Genomic DNA, 16,174 nt, shown 5'->3' with positions numbered 1-16,174 from the left:
ACCAACCCACCCAGGGAGCTGCTGGCTGCTTCAGGAGCCCCAGAGCAGCCAGCAGGGCCCTTCTGTCCCTCTTCTGAGGCCACTGCTCATACCCTGAGAGCCTGGCCAGGAGGAGGTGTGGGGGCTGCTGCTCACCATAGAACTAAATCCTCATCCCTCTGGAGTTTCTGACCTCAACTCTGCCTGCTCTGGCTGCTGCCCACATCCATAGCCAGGCTGTGGGTGTTGGGGTCACAGCCTTGCAGGTGCCAAATTTGGAAAAGATTGGGCTGTTTCAAGGTGTTTGCTACACAACCTCAGCCCAGGGGCCAAGTCAGATTTTGGGATTTGAGAGAAACCCAAAGGGAATGGTGAGTTGTTTCCCATATGGGAAGGGTGTCCCCACTGCCTCCAGTGCTGCTTTGCCTGAGTGGAATCCTTGGTCTTGGTGAGGAGAAACTCCCCTGTGAGCACCTGCTGCTGTGGGAGGCCTCAGCCCAGCATCCAGGGAGGCCAGGGAAAGCTGGAACCCTCCAGGATACACCCAGGGAGGCCAGGGAAAGCTGGAACCCTCCAGGATACACCCAGGGAGGCCAGGGAAAGCTGGAACCCCCCAGGATATCTCTCTATCCATGCTCCATATATCCATATCCATTCCAGCCTCTTGGAATGCACCTGGGTTCCCCCAGGCTGCACATCCATGGTTCAGCACTGTGGGGACAGCTCTGTGGGGTGACATTTGGGGTTTGCCTGTGCCCCCTCCCCTCCTGGCAGTACAGGTACAGTCACCTTTTCCAGGAAGGCAGGGGTGGATCCCAGAAGCTCCCTGGCCGGATCCGTGCTGTCCGTGTCCAGGGTGGTGCCGATGCCGTCCCTGGGATCCGTGGAGCTCTCCCAGGAGGGGTTGTGTGGATCTCTGGAGAGGGTGGAATTGCCTCCCTTGTCTCCCACCAGGTGCAAAGTGTGGCCAGGTCACTCCTGTGCAGTGCCAAAGTCCTTGGAGCAGGGGCTGAATTCCCTGCAGTTAATGCCCTGTTCTCCCTTCCCTTTCCGTGTCACCCGTCCTGGGGACAGAACAGCCCCGGGGCTGCCATGCTGAAATCCAGAGGGTGAGGGGAAAGTCCAGAATGCGGGAAGAGGAGGCTGGGAAGGGGCAGGAAGCGAGTACTCACTGTCTGGATGGTAAGGAAAAGCCAGGGCTGGTTCTGAGCTTTGCCACTGGATGTTGGCACTCAGGGATGTCCCAGGCACAGCCATTCCCAGGCTGGCTCTGGCAGGGAGCGAGTCCTGAGGGCAGCGGCATCCCCGGGAGGTTTGTCCAGCCCTGGAGGCCGAGGTCTCCATGTGCTGCTGCTCCAGGCCAGGCTGAGGAGCTGCTGGTGCCCTCCGGCAGCAAAGGGGCAGCGAGGGACAGCTCCTGGATCCTCTTGGGAAGCACTTCCAGCCCCTTTGGATCGACCCTGCCACGCAGGGACACACTGAGAGCACCCTGGCCCAGCCGAGGGCAGGGAGTGACAGAGCGTGGGAGTTTGTCTCCAATCTTTGCAGGAGAACCAAGCCCCAGGACCCTCCGGAGCAGCCAGCCCTGCCTGGGGCCAGGGAGAGCCGTGTCCTCTGGGGCAGGAGGATGAGAGGAGGGAAGGGCTGCTCTGGGCTGGAGAGGCTTTCTGGGATCTCCTGCTCCCTTCCAGCTCCACCTGCACACGAGCTGGCTCCAGGTACTGTCCTGACCCCATCTCCAGGGCACTCCCAGCTCTGGGGGCCCTGCCTCCCTCCCTGCTGGCTCTTCCCCCTCGGGGGACACGGGGACTGGCGGCAGGGACAGAGTGCTGCTCCTGTTTCCCCGCTCCTGCTCCTGCCTGGAAGTGCCTGGGCTGGGCAAAATTCCACACTGGATGGAAAAGTGCCGGCCCAGGAATGGAGGGTGAGGAGCCCCGAGCCCCAGAGCCCCTGACAATGAGAAGTGAGCTTGCAAGATGGGGACATCTCTCCTTCCTCTGTTTTTATTTATAAACAGGTATTTTCCTGGAGGCTGGAAATGATTTCATTCCTTTCCTGTTTACATTTGGCTTTAAACAAATAAACAACAGCGACTTGCTACCTACTGCCACGGTGTGCTGTGCTCTTTGAGCTGCTCCCAAACCTCCCTTCCCTCCTGCAAGGGCTTTGCTCTTCCCTGTGCCCGCGGGAGGGTGGCGTGTCCCTGCCAGAGCCGCTGTGGCAGCGACAGATGGTGACAGCATCTCCGGGCTCTGCCAAAGCCGCCTCCTGGGGAAGCCCCCCCTGACGGGGGTCTCGGGTCACCTCTCGCGTCCCCCTTTGTGTCTCCCCCCAGCCGGGGCAGCGCCAGGGCTGGGGCAGCCGCGGGGCTCAGGTGGGAGCTGCTGCAGGGAATCCATGGGGAGACCCGGGCCCACATTCCCGCACCGGCATCAGGGGGGCAGCTCCGGAACCGGGGGCAGCTCCAGAGCCGGGGGCAGCTCCGGAACCGGGGACAGCTCCAGAGCCGGGGGCAGCTCCGGAACCGGGGGCAGCTCCAGAGCCGGGGCTCCCGGTGCCCGCAGCCGCTGCCGGGGCTGTCCCCGCTGCCGGAGGGTGCCACCCCCGCGGTCCCTGCGCTGGCTCTGGGCGGGGGCTCGCAGGGACCCGGGGCCGCCGCGCCGCCGCCGCCTCCCCGCCGCGCCCGCCCTTCAAAGCGGCGGCGGCTCCGGTGCAGCGCCCGCGGCGCCGCTCCCGGCACGGCCCGGGATGGGCTCCGCGCACTCCGTGCCCGCCGAGATGCGGGAGCTGGCGGACAGGACGGGCTGTGAGTACCGGGGACCCGCGGGCACCTCGGCCGGGCGCTGCCATCCCCACCCAGCCCGGAGGGGACACGGGGACCGGCCCAGGAGGGGACACCGCACCCGCGGGGCTGCGGGAGGTGTCACCCGGGGCCGCGGTTGGGGCTCGGGAAATGTCACCTGCGTGGCCGGGGGGCTGCAGGAGGCGACGCTGGAGCAGGGGAGGGGGATGCAGGACGTGCCGTGTCACCCGCGGGGAGGATGCAGGAAATGTCACTCGGGAAGGGTGCAGAGGTGTCACCTGGGGTGGCGGGGAGCAGGGTGTGACACGCGGGGCGTGGAGCGGGGACAAGAGGGGAGGGTGTGGGGCTGTCACCAGAGGTGCCAGCATGTCACCCCGGGCCAGCAGCCGCGTCCCCGGTGCCACAAAGGCGGGAGTGGAGCGGTCACACGTGCGAGCCCCGGCCAGGCTCTGCCCACCCGCGCCACCCAGCAGGAATTGTCCCCGCACCCTGTCCCGGAGCCAGGCGGTGCTTCGGGATGGAGGCACCAGCAGGGAAGGGAGCAGGGACACGGCCCGGGGCTCCCCGCAGGGCCGGGCTGTGGGACGGGGCTGGGAAGTGTCACCGCTCCAGGACGAGCTCCGGGCACGGGGAGCGGGGTGACCCCCCCTGGGTCCCCCAGCCCCGGCCGCGCTGAGCCGCTGCCATGGAGGGAGGGCTGAGGGGCAGCTCTGCCACGGCCAAAGGGTCTGTGGGGGCCCAGAGGCTCCGGGGACTGTCCCCAGGGCCGCTGCTGCTCCTGGGGTCACGCCTGTCTCCCTTCATCCCCGCTCCCCAGGGAGGGCTGAGCCCCCCGCACCCCTCCCAGCACCCCGGGGCGCACTCGGGAGCTTCGGGAGCCCCCGGGGTGCCAGCCCAGGGCGGGAGGAGGATCCTGGGGAATCTCCTGGCCCGGTGACCCTGCAGCACAGGCGGCACCTGTGGGTACCTACACCTGCCCCGGTGCCCCGGGAATCACCCCCAGGGAAGGGATTGCGAGGGCAGCACCCAAAAATCTCTTTGAAACCAGAGGAGGGAGGGCAGGGGGAGCTCATAACTCCAAGCCACGACTGGGGGGCTCTCCGTGGTATTCACAGAGCTCCCACTGTGCTGCGGCTGCTGCCAAAATCCCTGGGAATTCAGGGGATTTACAGCCCTGCTGCTGCGGTCCCACCCCGTGCAGGGCTCTGCAGCCGGCCCGGTGCCGTGGGAGGAGCAGGGACAGGGCAGAGACACCTGGAGGTGCCCGGGGCCTGTTCCTTTGCCTTCTCCCTGCTGGAAGGGCGCCCTGAGGGGCTGCTCGGGGCCGTTCCCCTCCCTCGCTCTGTCCGGGGTGAAGTGATGGTTCCCTGCAGCCAGGCTGGTCCCACAGTGAGGGCTGAGCCCCCCGAGCCCCTTCCCGGGGCTGCCCTTTGCTCAGGCAGCACAAACCACGCAGGGCTGGGAACAGCAAGCCCAGCTCCCTTTGGTTTAAATCCCATTTTTCCCCCGTTAGTGGAGGCTGCCGTGCTTGGACACGGGCCTGCAGCATCAGGATGCTTCTCAGGGATACGAGCAGGCTCTGCTGCCCTTGAGCCAGCCCTTCTTCCAGCAAAGCTTTTGCCTTTTCTGCAGATTCTCCCTTTTTTTTCCCCGGAAAGCAGCCAAGAGCTGCCACCTTTACAGGACAGAGAGATGCTGGGAGACCCGGCCTGAGAGAGCTGGGAATGGGGGAAGAGGGAGGAAAAGCCTCATCCAGCCCTTCAGGGCTGGCCCAACCATGAGCATCCAGCCACTGAGCCCAGCTCTTTGTCCTCTCGGTGCCTGGGACATTTTCCTGAGAGATCAAAGCTTTTTGCTGTGCACCCAAGTCCCAGATGCTGAAGGCTTGGTGGCAGCTGCTCCCATGGTGACGGCGATGTCGTCAAGGCAGAGAGTCAAAGGTCACTTCTCCATGGCCAAAATTGGAAAGCAAAGTCCGGGGAAAGTTTCCGTGGGTGCGTGTGGACAGCAGCAGAGCAGCGGCCGGGCGGGACTGGGGGAGAAAACATCGATGGATGGATCTGTGGGGACGGGATCATCCTCACCCGGGGGCCACTGGGGTCGGGGGGGATGAAGGGGGATTGAAGGCCATCCTGGGAAGGTGCTGCTGAGATCCAGGCAGGCTCAGGGCCCCAGGCCCCAGCCCAGATGGGATTTCCAGGCTGTTACCAGAGGGCTGTGAAGGCTCAGCCCCGCTGATCAATAGGGTTGCTATTTCCAGGCTGTGAAGCAGCAGTCGAGAAAGAAAAGGACATTATTTAAACATCATAAAAGGCAGCGAGGGAGGCAGCTCAGCCCAGCTCTGACCCTGCTGTCTCGCTGCAATTAACCCTTTGCAACCCCCCAGCGATATTTTAATGTGGTTTTGTGTCTCCCCACGATGCCAGGAGTGGCTGAACTGCAGCTGCAGGAGCAGCTGAGGCTGCAGGAGCCCCTGGGTGCAGCTGGTGCCCAGCCAGGCTCCCCCAGCTCTCACAGCTCCAGAGCACTTCCCTGGCTGCTGCCCGTATTTGCACAAGAGTCAGGCTCTGGGGGTTAAAGCTTGGTTTCAGCCCCTGGAGAGCAGCCAGGGAAGAGGAACTCACCTGTGCCGGGGCACCAGGGCAGTGGGGAGGTGCTGCTGAGCCCCGGGCTGGAGCCCCAGCGCCCGAGGGGCTCAAAGGGAGCTGCCGGTCCCCCCTTGCAGCCCTGCCCCAGGATGGGCTTGGTGCATCCCCGGGGCAGAGCCCACCCTAAAGGTTTGTGGTTCCCCCTGAGCAGCAGTTTCAAAGCCAGGCGTTGATTTTGGGGCGCTGCTGTGCCCCCTCCGTGTCCTTTCCTCTTCCCTGGCAAGGGGAAGGTCGCTGCTGTCGGGATTTCTGATCCCAGAGTTATTTCCTGCAGCAGCCGTGGCAGCGATGTCCTGGGGCAGGGGGAGAGGAACTCCCTGGGCACAACAACCCCAAAAGAAATGTCACCCTGTTCCGAGGGCTGGCACCGAGGACCCCGAGCTGCACCCACCGTGCCATTCCCTGCAGGGGCTGCACCAGCCTTGGCACAGCCCGGGGCACAGGGACCCGGACGGGGCTGGCACAAGGGACAGGGGGTGCCCAGGACCCGGCCCCACCGCTGGGGGTGGCACAAGGGACAGGGGGTGCCCAGGACCCGGCCCCACCGCTGGGGCTGGCACAAGGGACAGGGGGTGCCCAGGACCCGGCCCCACCGCTGGGGCTGTGGGGCGGGCACAGGGGGTGTCCCCAGGGCTCAGCCCTGGCACCGCTCTCCTTTCCCCGCAGTCACCTCGGAGCAGATCGAGCACCTGCACCGGCGCTTCAAACAGCTCAGCCAGGACCAGCTCACCATTCGGTACGGGAAATCCTGCCCCACTGCAAACCCTGCCCCACGGAAAATCCTGCCCCACGGAAAATCCTGACCCACGGAAAATCCTGCCCCACGGAAAATCCTGACCCACGGAAAATCCTGGCCCACGGAAAATCCTGCCCCACGGAAAATCCTGCCCCATGGCACCTCCTGCCCCACGGAAAATCCTGCCCCACGGCAAATCCTGCCCCACAGCAGCTCCAGCCCACCCAGAGCATCTCCCCTCCCCTCCCCGGGCTCCCCGGTGCCAGCCCAGGGCTGGGACCCGAGTCCATCCCAGCCACCCCCAGCCTCGCTGGGCCGGCCTGGCCTCGCAGACATTCCAAGGGAAAACACGGCCGGGGCACTCCTGACAAACCTCTCATCACCCCCAGCTTTAAATTCACTTCTGGGGAGGGAAGGGGGGTGGAAGTGGCTCCTGTCCCTCTCCGCGGTGGGAATTGTCAGCCCCGAGCCCCCGCTGCTCCCCCCTCCCGGGTCATTCCTCGGCTCCTCTGCTTCATAAATCCTGGAGGGCAAATGCCCGAAGCTGAGGGGAGGGTGGACAGCGGGATTTCCTTCCTGTGCCTTGTTGAGCCCTGTTTGAGGCCTTTTCCTGGGAAAACAGAAATCCAGGGCAGGTGGAGCCGTGCAAAGGGCCCCGGTGACATCCCAAGAACTTCCCAAAGACTCATTTTAGTGGGAAAAAAATCCCTGAGCACAGACTTGCTCCCAGTCTGAACAGAGGCCAAAAGGGGTTTTTACCCAAAACCTCTTTATTTTTCCTTGATTGCTTTGGAAGGAAGGGGCTGGGTCTGGCAGTGGCTGTCAGAGCCTCTCCCTCCTCCCCGTCCCCCTCACCCTCCGGCTCTCTCTGTCCCTTTGCAGCAAGGAGAACTTTGACAGCATTCCCGACCTGGAGTTCAACCCCATCAGGGGGAAAATCGTCCACGCCTTTTTTGACAAGCGGTGAGAACCCCCCAGCAGGCAGGGAGGGATGAATTCTCCTCTGGAAACGGGATGGGGCTGCGCAAGGATCTTCTCCCTAAAGGCTGGGGTGGAACCAGGAGGAAAATGAGATATTTAAGATAAATCTTAGGGACCAAAGCTTTGCTGGGGGGTGTGAGGGGCTCGGGAGTGGCTGGCTGGGGGCTCCCCATCACCGAGGGCTCCGGTTCCCCCAGGAACCTGCGGCAGGAGTCGGACGGGCTGGCGGATGAGATCAACTTCGAGGACTTCCTGACCATCATGTCCTACTTCAGACCCATCGAGATGAACATGGACGAGGAGCAGCTGGACCGCTTCCGGAAGGAGAAGCTGAAATGTGAGCCCTTCCCAGAGCCCGGGGTTTGGGGGTGGTGGGAAGGGGCTGCCCTGACCCCGCCGTCTCCCCCCAGTCCTGTTCCACATGTACGACTCGGACCACGACGGGAAGATCACGCTGCAGGAATACAGAAATGTAACGTGGGCTCCCTCCTGCCCCCAGCCCCCCGAGCTGCCGGGCCTGGAGCTGACCCCCGTGCCTTGCAGGTGGTGGAGGAGCTGCTGTCGGGGAACCCCCACCTGGAGAAGGAGTCGGCTCGTTCCATCGCCGACGGGGCCATGATGGAGGCTGCCAGCATCTGTGTGGGACAAATGGTGGGAGCCGCGTCCCTGCCCCGCAGTGCCACCACAAACGGGGCTGGAAGGTGGCCCTGATCCCCAGGGCACCTCCCTGCCCCTCAGCTGCTTTGGCTGGAGATGTTCTTGCAGCAGCTTCCAGGGTTGGTGGTAGCTCATGAGGAGGGGGATCCCGTGAAGCCCCATCCTTCCGGCTTATGGAAAAGGCCGTGGGGGTTTGGAACCCAGTTTTGGGCTGGCCACGGGGTCCAGGGCAGGGCCAGCACTGGGAAGCCATGGGACACGTGTCCCTCAGCCCCAGGGGACACCCCTGGGCCACCCCTTCCCCATCACCCCGGGGCAGCTGCAATCTTTGATCTCTCACCGTGACAGGGCCCGGACCAGGTGTACGAGGGCATCACCTTCGAGGATTTCCTCAAGGTCAGGGACATCTCTGCTCGTGTCCCCAGGAGGAGGGACCTGGGGGGACACAGGGACCTGGGGGGGACACAGGGACCTGGGGGGGACACAGGGACCCTGGGGGGACACAGGGAAGGGGGGGGCACAGGGACCTGGGGGGGACACAGGGACCTGGGGGGGGCACAGGGACCTGGGGGGGACACAGGGAAGGGGGGGAGGCCCCTGGCCCCGCTCAGCCCCATCCCCTGGCAGATGTGGCAGGGCATCGACATCGAGACCAAGATGCACGTCCGCTTCCTCAACGTGGACACCATCGCTCACTGCTACTGAGGAGGGGCAGCAGCGGGACGAGGAGCAAGAGGAGGACGAGGAGGATGAAGGGGAGGATGAAGAAGAGGAAGAGGAGCCAGCAGCAGCTCCATGTCCTGGCACCTGGCTCCCAGCCCCACGGCTCTGCCCCGCTGTCCCACGCCGGGGCTGCCCTCTGCTCTCTAGAAACATCAGAGGCTTTTATCTGTAATAAAAGATATTTCTCTTTTTAGTCCTCGCTGAGAAACACTCTGTCCATCCATCACTCCATGGTGGAGCGTTTCCCTGAGCAGAAATCCTCCACAAATCCCGGATGCCCCATAAATCTGGATTCATGAGGGGAAGGAGCTGCCGGGCTTGGGCCGATCCCGGGCCGTGGGGAGAGGCAGGGATGAGGATGCTGAAGGGCAGGAGGTGACGGCAGTACCTGCAAGAACAACCACATCCCACTCTGCATCCCACAGGGAAGGCGGTACCAGCGGCACAGGGAATGTTCCCAGTTTAACCCCGCAGCGGCTCCCCCGGCTGGGGCTGGGGCTGGGGCTGGGGCTGGGGCTGGGGCTGGGGCTGGGGCTGGGGCTGGGGCTGGCAGGAGCAGCCCGGGGCGGGCGGGCCCGGGCCCGTGGGCTCCCGTTAGCCGGGCGGGCCCGGGCCCGTGGGCTCCCGTTAGCCGGGCGGGCCCGGGCCCGTGGGCTCCCGTTAGCCGGGCGGGCCCGGGCCCGTGGGCTCCCGTTAGCCGGGAAGGGCCGGGCCCGTGGGCTCCCGTTAGCCGGGAAGGGCCGGGCCCGTGGGCTCCCGTTAGCCGGGCGGGCCCGGGCCCGTGGGCTCCCGTTAGCCGGGAAGGGCCGGGCCCGTGGGCTCCCGTTAGCCGGGAGGGGCCGGGCCCGTGGGCTCCCGTTAGCCGGGAAGGACCGGGCCCGTGGGCTCCCGTTAGCCGGGAAGGACCGGGCCCGTGGGCTCCCGTTAGCCGGGAAGGACCGGGCCCGTGGGCTCCCGTTAGCCGGGAAGGGCCCGTGGGCTCCCGTTAGCCGGGAAGGCCCGGGCCCGTGGGCTCCCGTTAGCCGGGAAGGGCCCGGGCCCGTGGGCTCCCGTTAGCCGGGAAGGGCCGGGCCCGTGGGCTCCCGTTAGCCGGGAAGGGCCCGTGGGCTCCCGTTAGCCGGGAAGGGCCCGGGCCCGTGGGCTCCCGTTAGCCGGGAAGGGCCCGTGGGCTCCCGTTAGCCCGGTGGCTCCTGCCCCCTCACGTTCCCGACACGGGGGTTGTTCACTGGTGTCAATAACGGGATGGCTCCAGGCGGGTTTCTGTCTCTAAGGCAGCCTGAGCTGGGGAGGGAGGGAGGGAGAGGAAAAAGGGCAATGGCTATTTTTAGAAAAGCAGGGAAGGTTTATTTATCAAAAATGGCTTTCCCTGGTGTCAGGGGCAGGCGGTGGGAGGCAGAGCCGGCAGGTGAGGGGCTGGGGGGGTGCGGAGCCCCCGGCCCTGCTGTGCCCCCCTTCCCAGAGCATCCCTGGCTCGGGAACATTTTCTCCTTCTTTTCCACGTTATTGGGGGGTTCTGCTCAGGGTCCCCCCAGCGAGGGCTCATTCAGGGCTCCGTCCCCTCCAAAGTCCCCGTGTCCGTTCAGAGCCGCTGGAGCTCGGCCTGGAGCGGCTCCCGGAGCCGGGGAAGGAGGGGAGGAGAGCCCTGCCCTGCAATCCCAGCCTCAGGGACCCACAGGATGGAACCATCCCATCTCTGAGCTGGGAATGGCCTGGAGCTGTGGGGACAGAGCTGGGAATGGTCTGGAGCTGTGGGGACAGAGCTGGGAATGGCCTGGAGCTGTGGGGACAGAGCTGGGAATGGTCTGGAGCTGTGGGGACAGAGCTGGGAATGGTCTGGAGCTGTGGGGACAGAGCTGGGAATGGCCTGGAGCTGTGGGGACAGAGCTGGGAATGGCCTGGAGCTATGGGGACAGAGCTGGGAATGGCCTGGAGCTATGGGGACAGAGCTGGGAATGGCCTGGAGCTATGGGGACAGAGCTGGGAATGGACCAGAGCTGTGGGGACAGAGCTGGGAATGGCCTGGAGCTGTGGGGACAGAGCTGGGAATGGACCAGAGCTGTGGGGACAGAGCTGGGAATGGACCAGAGCTGTGGGGACAGAGCTGGGAATGGACCAGAGCTGTGGGGACAGAGCTGGGAATGGTCTGGAGCTGTGGGGACAGAGCTGGGAATGGCCTGGAGCTGTGGGGACAGAGCTGGGAATGGTCTGGAGCTGTGGGGACAGAGCTGGGAATGGACCAGAGCTGTGGGGACAGAGCTGGGAATGGACCAGAGCTGTGGGGACAGAGCTGCTGGTGCCTCTGGGGCTGGTTTGGGGTTTGGGAGCTGGGGCTGGGCCGGGTGGGGACAGCCAGGGTTTGGGAGTGGAGCTGGGGATGGAGATCCCAGCTCTGCTTCCTTACAGAGGCTGCAGGACCATCCCACTCCCCAGCCCATGCTCCAACCACAGCCCCAGGTGCCTGCAGGGTCCTTTTCTGCCCCCAGACCCCCAGCTGGAGCTGCAGGGGTTAACACGAGATCAGGGTCCCCCTCCACACCCCAACCTCCTGGAGGAATCATCCCGGAGGATCCACACCAGCACGGGCTGGGGCAGGGAAGTGGAGGCCAGGAGGAGTGGAGAGGATGGATGAGAGCTCAATTATTATCCCCTGAGTTAATTAGCTGCCCCCTAAGTGGCAGTGAAAGTGTGGGAGCTTGGGAAACTGAGGCAGGACCCAACACAAACTGGCTGCAGCGTTTTCCCTTTGCTCCTGCTGGGAATTCTCCGTGGGAAATGGGATGAGTGGAGAGCAGGAGGGAGGGTTTGAGCCTGATCCTCCTCCCAGCAAAGGGACAGAGGTGCAGAGCCCCAGGGATGGGCAGGAGCATCACTCCAGCACAATGGTGTTGGTGATACACACAGCAAACCCCAGCAAAACCAGGATAATAATCCTGAAAATCACAGGAAAATCTGGCAGAGCCCCGGGAAACCTGGCAAGGGCAACACTTCCACCACAGCGAAATCCTGCAAAGCCCAGAGTGTTCCAGCAGGGATAATGGCTCTGGATAATGGCTCTGCTATGGGGCCAGGACACAGCCCTGGGACAAAGCTCTGTGGCAGATCCCAGCACTGCTCAGCAGAGGGTGGCTGGAAAATGGAACCATTTAGCACATATTGGAAAACTCCAGGGAGGCTGGAAAAGGCTGAGCAGCACCAGAGAGAGCTCCTGGGACTGGAGAGGGACTGAGTGACCCCAGGATTGGAGAGGGACTGAGTGACCCCAGGATTGGAGAGAGGGACTGAGTGACCCGAGGGCTGGAGAGAGGGACTGAGTGACCCCAGGACTGGAGAGGGACTGAGTGACCCGAGGGCTGGAGAGGCACTGAGTGACCCCAGCACTGCAGGGACCCCGGGCAGGTGGTGTTGGCACAGAGGGGACACTGTTTGATCCCTCTCCCCACCATTCCCCCTCATCCATCAGCCACTCTGCAGCTTGGGAATGGCAGGAGAGACCAAACAAGGGACACCTGCCCAGGAAGGGAGGGGAGGGGTGCAGGAGGCAGCACAGACCCCACAGCCAGGGCAGCCACTTGCAGCTGATATTTCTAAGCTAAGTTTTGAGGAGTTCCTCGTTCCTTTGAGTGGCATTGTCTGAGGCAGAGGAAACTCCCAGCTGCAGCTCTTCCATGAAGAGGAATTTGGTCCAGAGGCTGGAGATTCACATTTCTGGATAAAAATCTGCCAGTGGCACAAATCCTGACCTGGAGCAGGCCCTTTCCCCCAGGTTTCTACTGCATGATCCAGCAGTACTTCATCTCCTTACAGGCCCTCCAGCCCCTGCTGCCCCACCCTCCCCTCCGGCTGCAGGGGCTGGGGGACACCAGCTCCACGTACCTGGAGTTCCAGGGCCTTCCACAGAAGGTGGAAATGAGCAGACAAAGGTCACTGGAGGAGGAGAGGGGCCAGAGAGGACATGAACAAGTTCCTGCACCACTCCAGTGCGCCTACACTCACCCCTCTGAGTGACAGAGTGACAGAGGTGGCAGGGCAGGAGAGCAGAGCTGGGTGGGAAAGGTGGGACAGAAAGGGGGTTCAGAGACCCCCAGAGCACCTCTCTGTACAGAAAGCACCCCCTGCTCCTCCTCCCACCACTCACTCCTCAGACTAGGAGAGGGATGGCAGCCCCTGACACCCTGGGGCGGCTCTTCCCTCACAGAGAGGGTGACTGAGGACACAAATCAGAGGCAAAAAGCAATTTCTTCTGGAGGCTTGGCCCTGGAGCAGAGGGGGGCAGCGGGGATTCTCCAGCAGGGCTCTGCAGCCTCGTCCTGCCCTCCAGGATGGCTGTGCCCAGCACCCCAGAGCTGTGACACTCACACAGTCTGTGCTGATCCCAAATTCCCTTTGGAGCAGGGGTCCCACATTCCCTTTGGAGCAGGGATCTCCCATTCCCTTTGGAGCAGGGATCCCGTCTTCCCTTTGGAGCAGGGATCTCATATTCCCTTTGGAGCAGGGATCTCATATTCCCTTTGGAGCAGGGGTCCCACATTCCCTTTGGAGCAGGGATCCTGTGTTCCCTTTGGAGCAGGGATCTCATATTCCCTTTGGAGCAGGGATCTCATATTCCCTTTGGAGCAGGGGTCCCACATTCCCTTTGGAGCAGGGATCCTGTGTTCCCTTTGGAGCAGGGGTCCCACACTCCCTTTGGAGCAGGGATCCTGTGTTCCCTTTGGAGCAGGGATCCCACATTCCCTTTGGAGCAGGGGTCCCACATTCCCTTTGGAGCAGGGATCTCATATTCCCTTTGGAGCAGGGGTCCCTCTCACCAGGACACAGCCCCTGTTTTCAGCTGAGGGTCCCACGGGACACTGGAACTCTCAAGGCTTTTTGTGCCGAACCCTTTCCTGCTGTGCTGCCCCTGGGCTGGCCCTGGGCCCTGGGCAAGTGGCACCAGGGTGAGCGTGGCCTCCAGCCTGACCCCACCAGCTCAGGCCACGCTGCTCCAGCATGTCCTGACTGCAGCTCCTGCACTCCTGAGCCCAGCCAAGGGGGATTTGCCCCCTCCCAGTGCCCAGCCCTGGGGAGCTGCACGGAGCCTCTCCCGGCACAGCTGGGATGGGGATGCTATTCCTGCTCCCGAAATGAAGGAGAAGGCTCCATTTCATCACCCCCTGAGCCCAAAGCTCGGCAGCCTCGCTGGTGTTTGCTCCACTCCAGCACTGAGGAGCAGCCAGGGAAGCAGAACATCCCAAAGTCCCGATGTGGACACAGCCCCAGCACCCTCATGCACACGAGGAGTGCGAGCTCAGCACACACACAACCCTCTGCCGTACTGCGACCTCGCTCAATTAACCCCATTAATTAGCAGGAGAAGACCCAAAGGAGCAGGCTGCAGAGGAGCTGTGGCTGTGAGCCAGGTGAGAGCAGAACCCCGGCTCATGCAGGTGCTGCAAACCCTCCCCAGCAGCAGCCTCGGCTCAGAGGGGAAGCAGGAACGCGGGGGAGGACTCGGGAAAAGGACGGGCGTGGGCACCACAAACTCTGCTCCCTGCAGCAGGAGAGGCAGGAGGAACAAAGCTGTTCCCAGATAATGAGGCGAGAGAAGGAGAAGGGAGAACAATGACACGGGAGCGCTCCCTGCTCAGAGCATCGCACAAGTCACAGGGTTGGAGCAACCCCCCGAAGTCATTTCTGCCACAGAAACCATGATTTATTTGTCAGGTTTCAGCTGAACTCTTGTCCAAACCCTGCATCCATGACACTTCCTGCTCTCCCAGGAATGGAGGGAGGGAGCTGGCTTCCCAGAAGGGCAGAGAAATAAAAGACCAAAGCTTTATGAAAGATCAGGTTTATTGGTCAGACAGAATGCCTTTTTGCCCTTTGCACTTTTTGTGTATCCATCACATGGAAAAAAAGGTAATTAAAAACCTAAACCGTGAAATTTTGGTGTATGGGTGATGGGAAACCTCCCCCCCAAGGCAAAGGAGGAAAAGCAGTGAAATGCAGCTCTGGGCAGGGCTCAGTGAGCGCACAGGGCTGCAGTGCCAGCCCAGCCCCTCTCCTGCAGGTTTGGGCACATTCCTGCAGCTCTCCCCAGGACTTCACACTGATTCCATTCACCCAGGAAAAAAGGTGTAGGTTAAAACTTAACCTCACTTGAAACAGAACTGACACAGCTTTGGTTTGCACCAGTAAGTTTACATGGGCAAATCACAATAAAATAATTTTAAATCAGTAAGAAGATCCATGCAGGACTGGAGCTCTTGTTCCCCAAACTGCTTCTACCTGTCAGGGCTTCAGGTAAAGCCTCACTCCTCCTTCCCAGCTGAACAGCACCTCCTGCCCTTCACCTGGTGCCTCCCCACAGCTTTGGGGCTCAATGCCCACTGTGGCCACGTCACCCCTTCTGCTCCATCATCAATTCCCAGCTTGGAAGCAAGAGCAGCACTGAAAACCCTGCAGGTGCTGTGGAAGGACATGATCCAGCCAAGAACACACCTGACAACCTGAGCCAGCCCTTGGATCCTGTGAACAGGGGTCAGCTCACCCTAACAGGCTCAGGAACAGAATTCCACAGACAGATGTACATGTACAATTAGAAAACATTTAATCCAGGATTTAAAATAATTAAAAAAATAATTTGATCTAAAATAATTGTGATGTGTGTGTGGCCTGCTGAGTTCCCAAGCATCCAGCCTGGCCTAGGGAACCTTCCCCTCCCTCTCCCAGCCACCATAACCTTTTGTGCATGGTCCTGTTGTCCTGTTCCCAGCCACATTCCAGTGCACTCCAAGGAAAACAAGAAGGAGCAGCTCAATACCAGGACAGACATTTCAAACACGTGGCTCAGCACATGATTTTTCCAAGTCCTTGGTGATTTTTTTCCCTCTTGGGGTAGGGAAGAACTCCTCAGAGAGCTCCCAGCCTCCTGCCCCTTCAGTCTCCCACTCTGGCTTCCTGACCAAGATGGGACCTGCAGCATCTTTCCCACAAGCAGCAGGAATATTTTTATTTACCCTGCAGCTGTCCCTGTCCCTCCTCAGCCTCTCCACTCCAGCAGGCTGCACCTCTGGACACGTCCAGAGCGACACATTCCAGCGGGGTGCTGGGGGGCAGCCCCGCCCAGTTTGGGTTCACATCCCCAGGGCTTTCTGCAGCTTTTGGCTGCTTGTCCCACATGGATTTTCCTTTGCCTGTGGCCCTGGCTGGCCCCAGAAGCCGAGGAGTGCCCTAGATGCTGTCGTAGGGCACTGCCAGGCCGATGTTGTAGTTGTAACCCGTCACCTCGTCGTAGGAGGAGCGGCAGATGGGGAGGACGCTGTCCACAGCCAGCTGGTCCACAGAGAACTCGTAGGAATAAATCACCCCTCGGTACCTGTGTGCAAAACAACCAGGACACACCACTTCACCCCAGTGGGAAAGCAAAGAGAGGTAGAAATCACTACAAAAATCATCTGAACTGAAGAAAGCGATGCTGCGGGAGCTGGATAAAAACCCCCATCCCTTCTGCGGGAGGCTGAACACTTTGAACAGGGAAAGCTCCCTCCTGCCTCCTCCCAGGGACCCAGCAAGCCGGGAAGGGCTGGTGAATCATTCCCTCCAGCCCTGCAGAGACGTGACTGTCATCTGCTGCAACGTCTCCAGGCTCTCCAGCACGGGGGAAGATAA

The 16,174-nt window shown here is 62.1% G+C and overlaps 2 protein-coding genes and 1 long non-coding RNA gene across 4 annotated transcripts in view; 1 reads left to right on the top strand and 2 right to left on the bottom strand.

Annotated features, from left to right (window-relative positions):
• The first annotated feature begins 2,624 nt into the window (after positions 1 to 2,624).
• TESC (tescalcin) lies at positions 2,625 to 8,720 on the top strand. Its single transcript, XM_086855201.1, has 8 exons — positions 2,625 to 2,785; positions 6,097 to 6,166; positions 7,049 to 7,129; positions 7,345 to 7,484; positions 7,558 to 7,619; positions 7,691 to 7,798; positions 8,153 to 8,200; positions 8,432 to 8,720. The coding sequence occupies exons 1-8, from the start codon at positions 2,728 to 2,730 to the stop codon at positions 8,507 to 8,509; spliced, it is 645 nt and encodes a 214-aa protein (XP_086711327.1). The 5' UTR covers positions 2,625 to 2,727; the 3' UTR covers positions 8,510 to 8,720.
• LOC147649948 (uncharacterized) lies at positions 6,919 to 7,438 on the bottom strand. The gene is made up of 2 exons (XR_015277604.1): positions 7,349 to 7,438; positions 6,919 to 7,212 (listed from the first exon to the last, which is right to left on the bottom strand). It is a non-coding gene; the product is annotated as an uncharacterized LOC147649948 (long non-coding RNA).
• A 5,618-nt stretch (positions 8,721 to 14,338) lies between the features above and the next one.
• FBXW8 (F-box and WD repeat domain containing 8) overlaps positions 14,339 to 16,174 on the bottom strand; it is a 51,264-nt gene continuing 49,428 nt past the window's right edge. The window contains exon 11 of one of the 2 annotated variants that reach the window (XM_023937883.2): positions 14,339 to 15,881. In XM_023937883.2, the coding sequence (XP_023793651.2) occupies positions 15,737 to 15,881 (145 nt within the window). In that variant the 3' untranslated portion in view covers positions 14,339 to 15,736. The remainder of the gene's footprint in view (positions 15,882 to 16,174) is intronic. The other variant, XM_086855773.1, reaches the window with a different exon arrangement.

This window comes from Cyanistes caeruleus, chromosome 18 (assembly GCF_971803275.1).
Source record: "Cyanistes caeruleus chromosome 18, bCyaCae1.hap1.1, whole genome shotgun sequence".
NCBI classification, from domain to species: domain Eukaryota; kingdom Metazoa; phylum Chordata; class Aves; order Passeriformes; family Paridae; genus Cyanistes; species Cyanistes caeruleus.
This window is presented reverse-complemented; position numbering and strand designations above follow the sequence as displayed.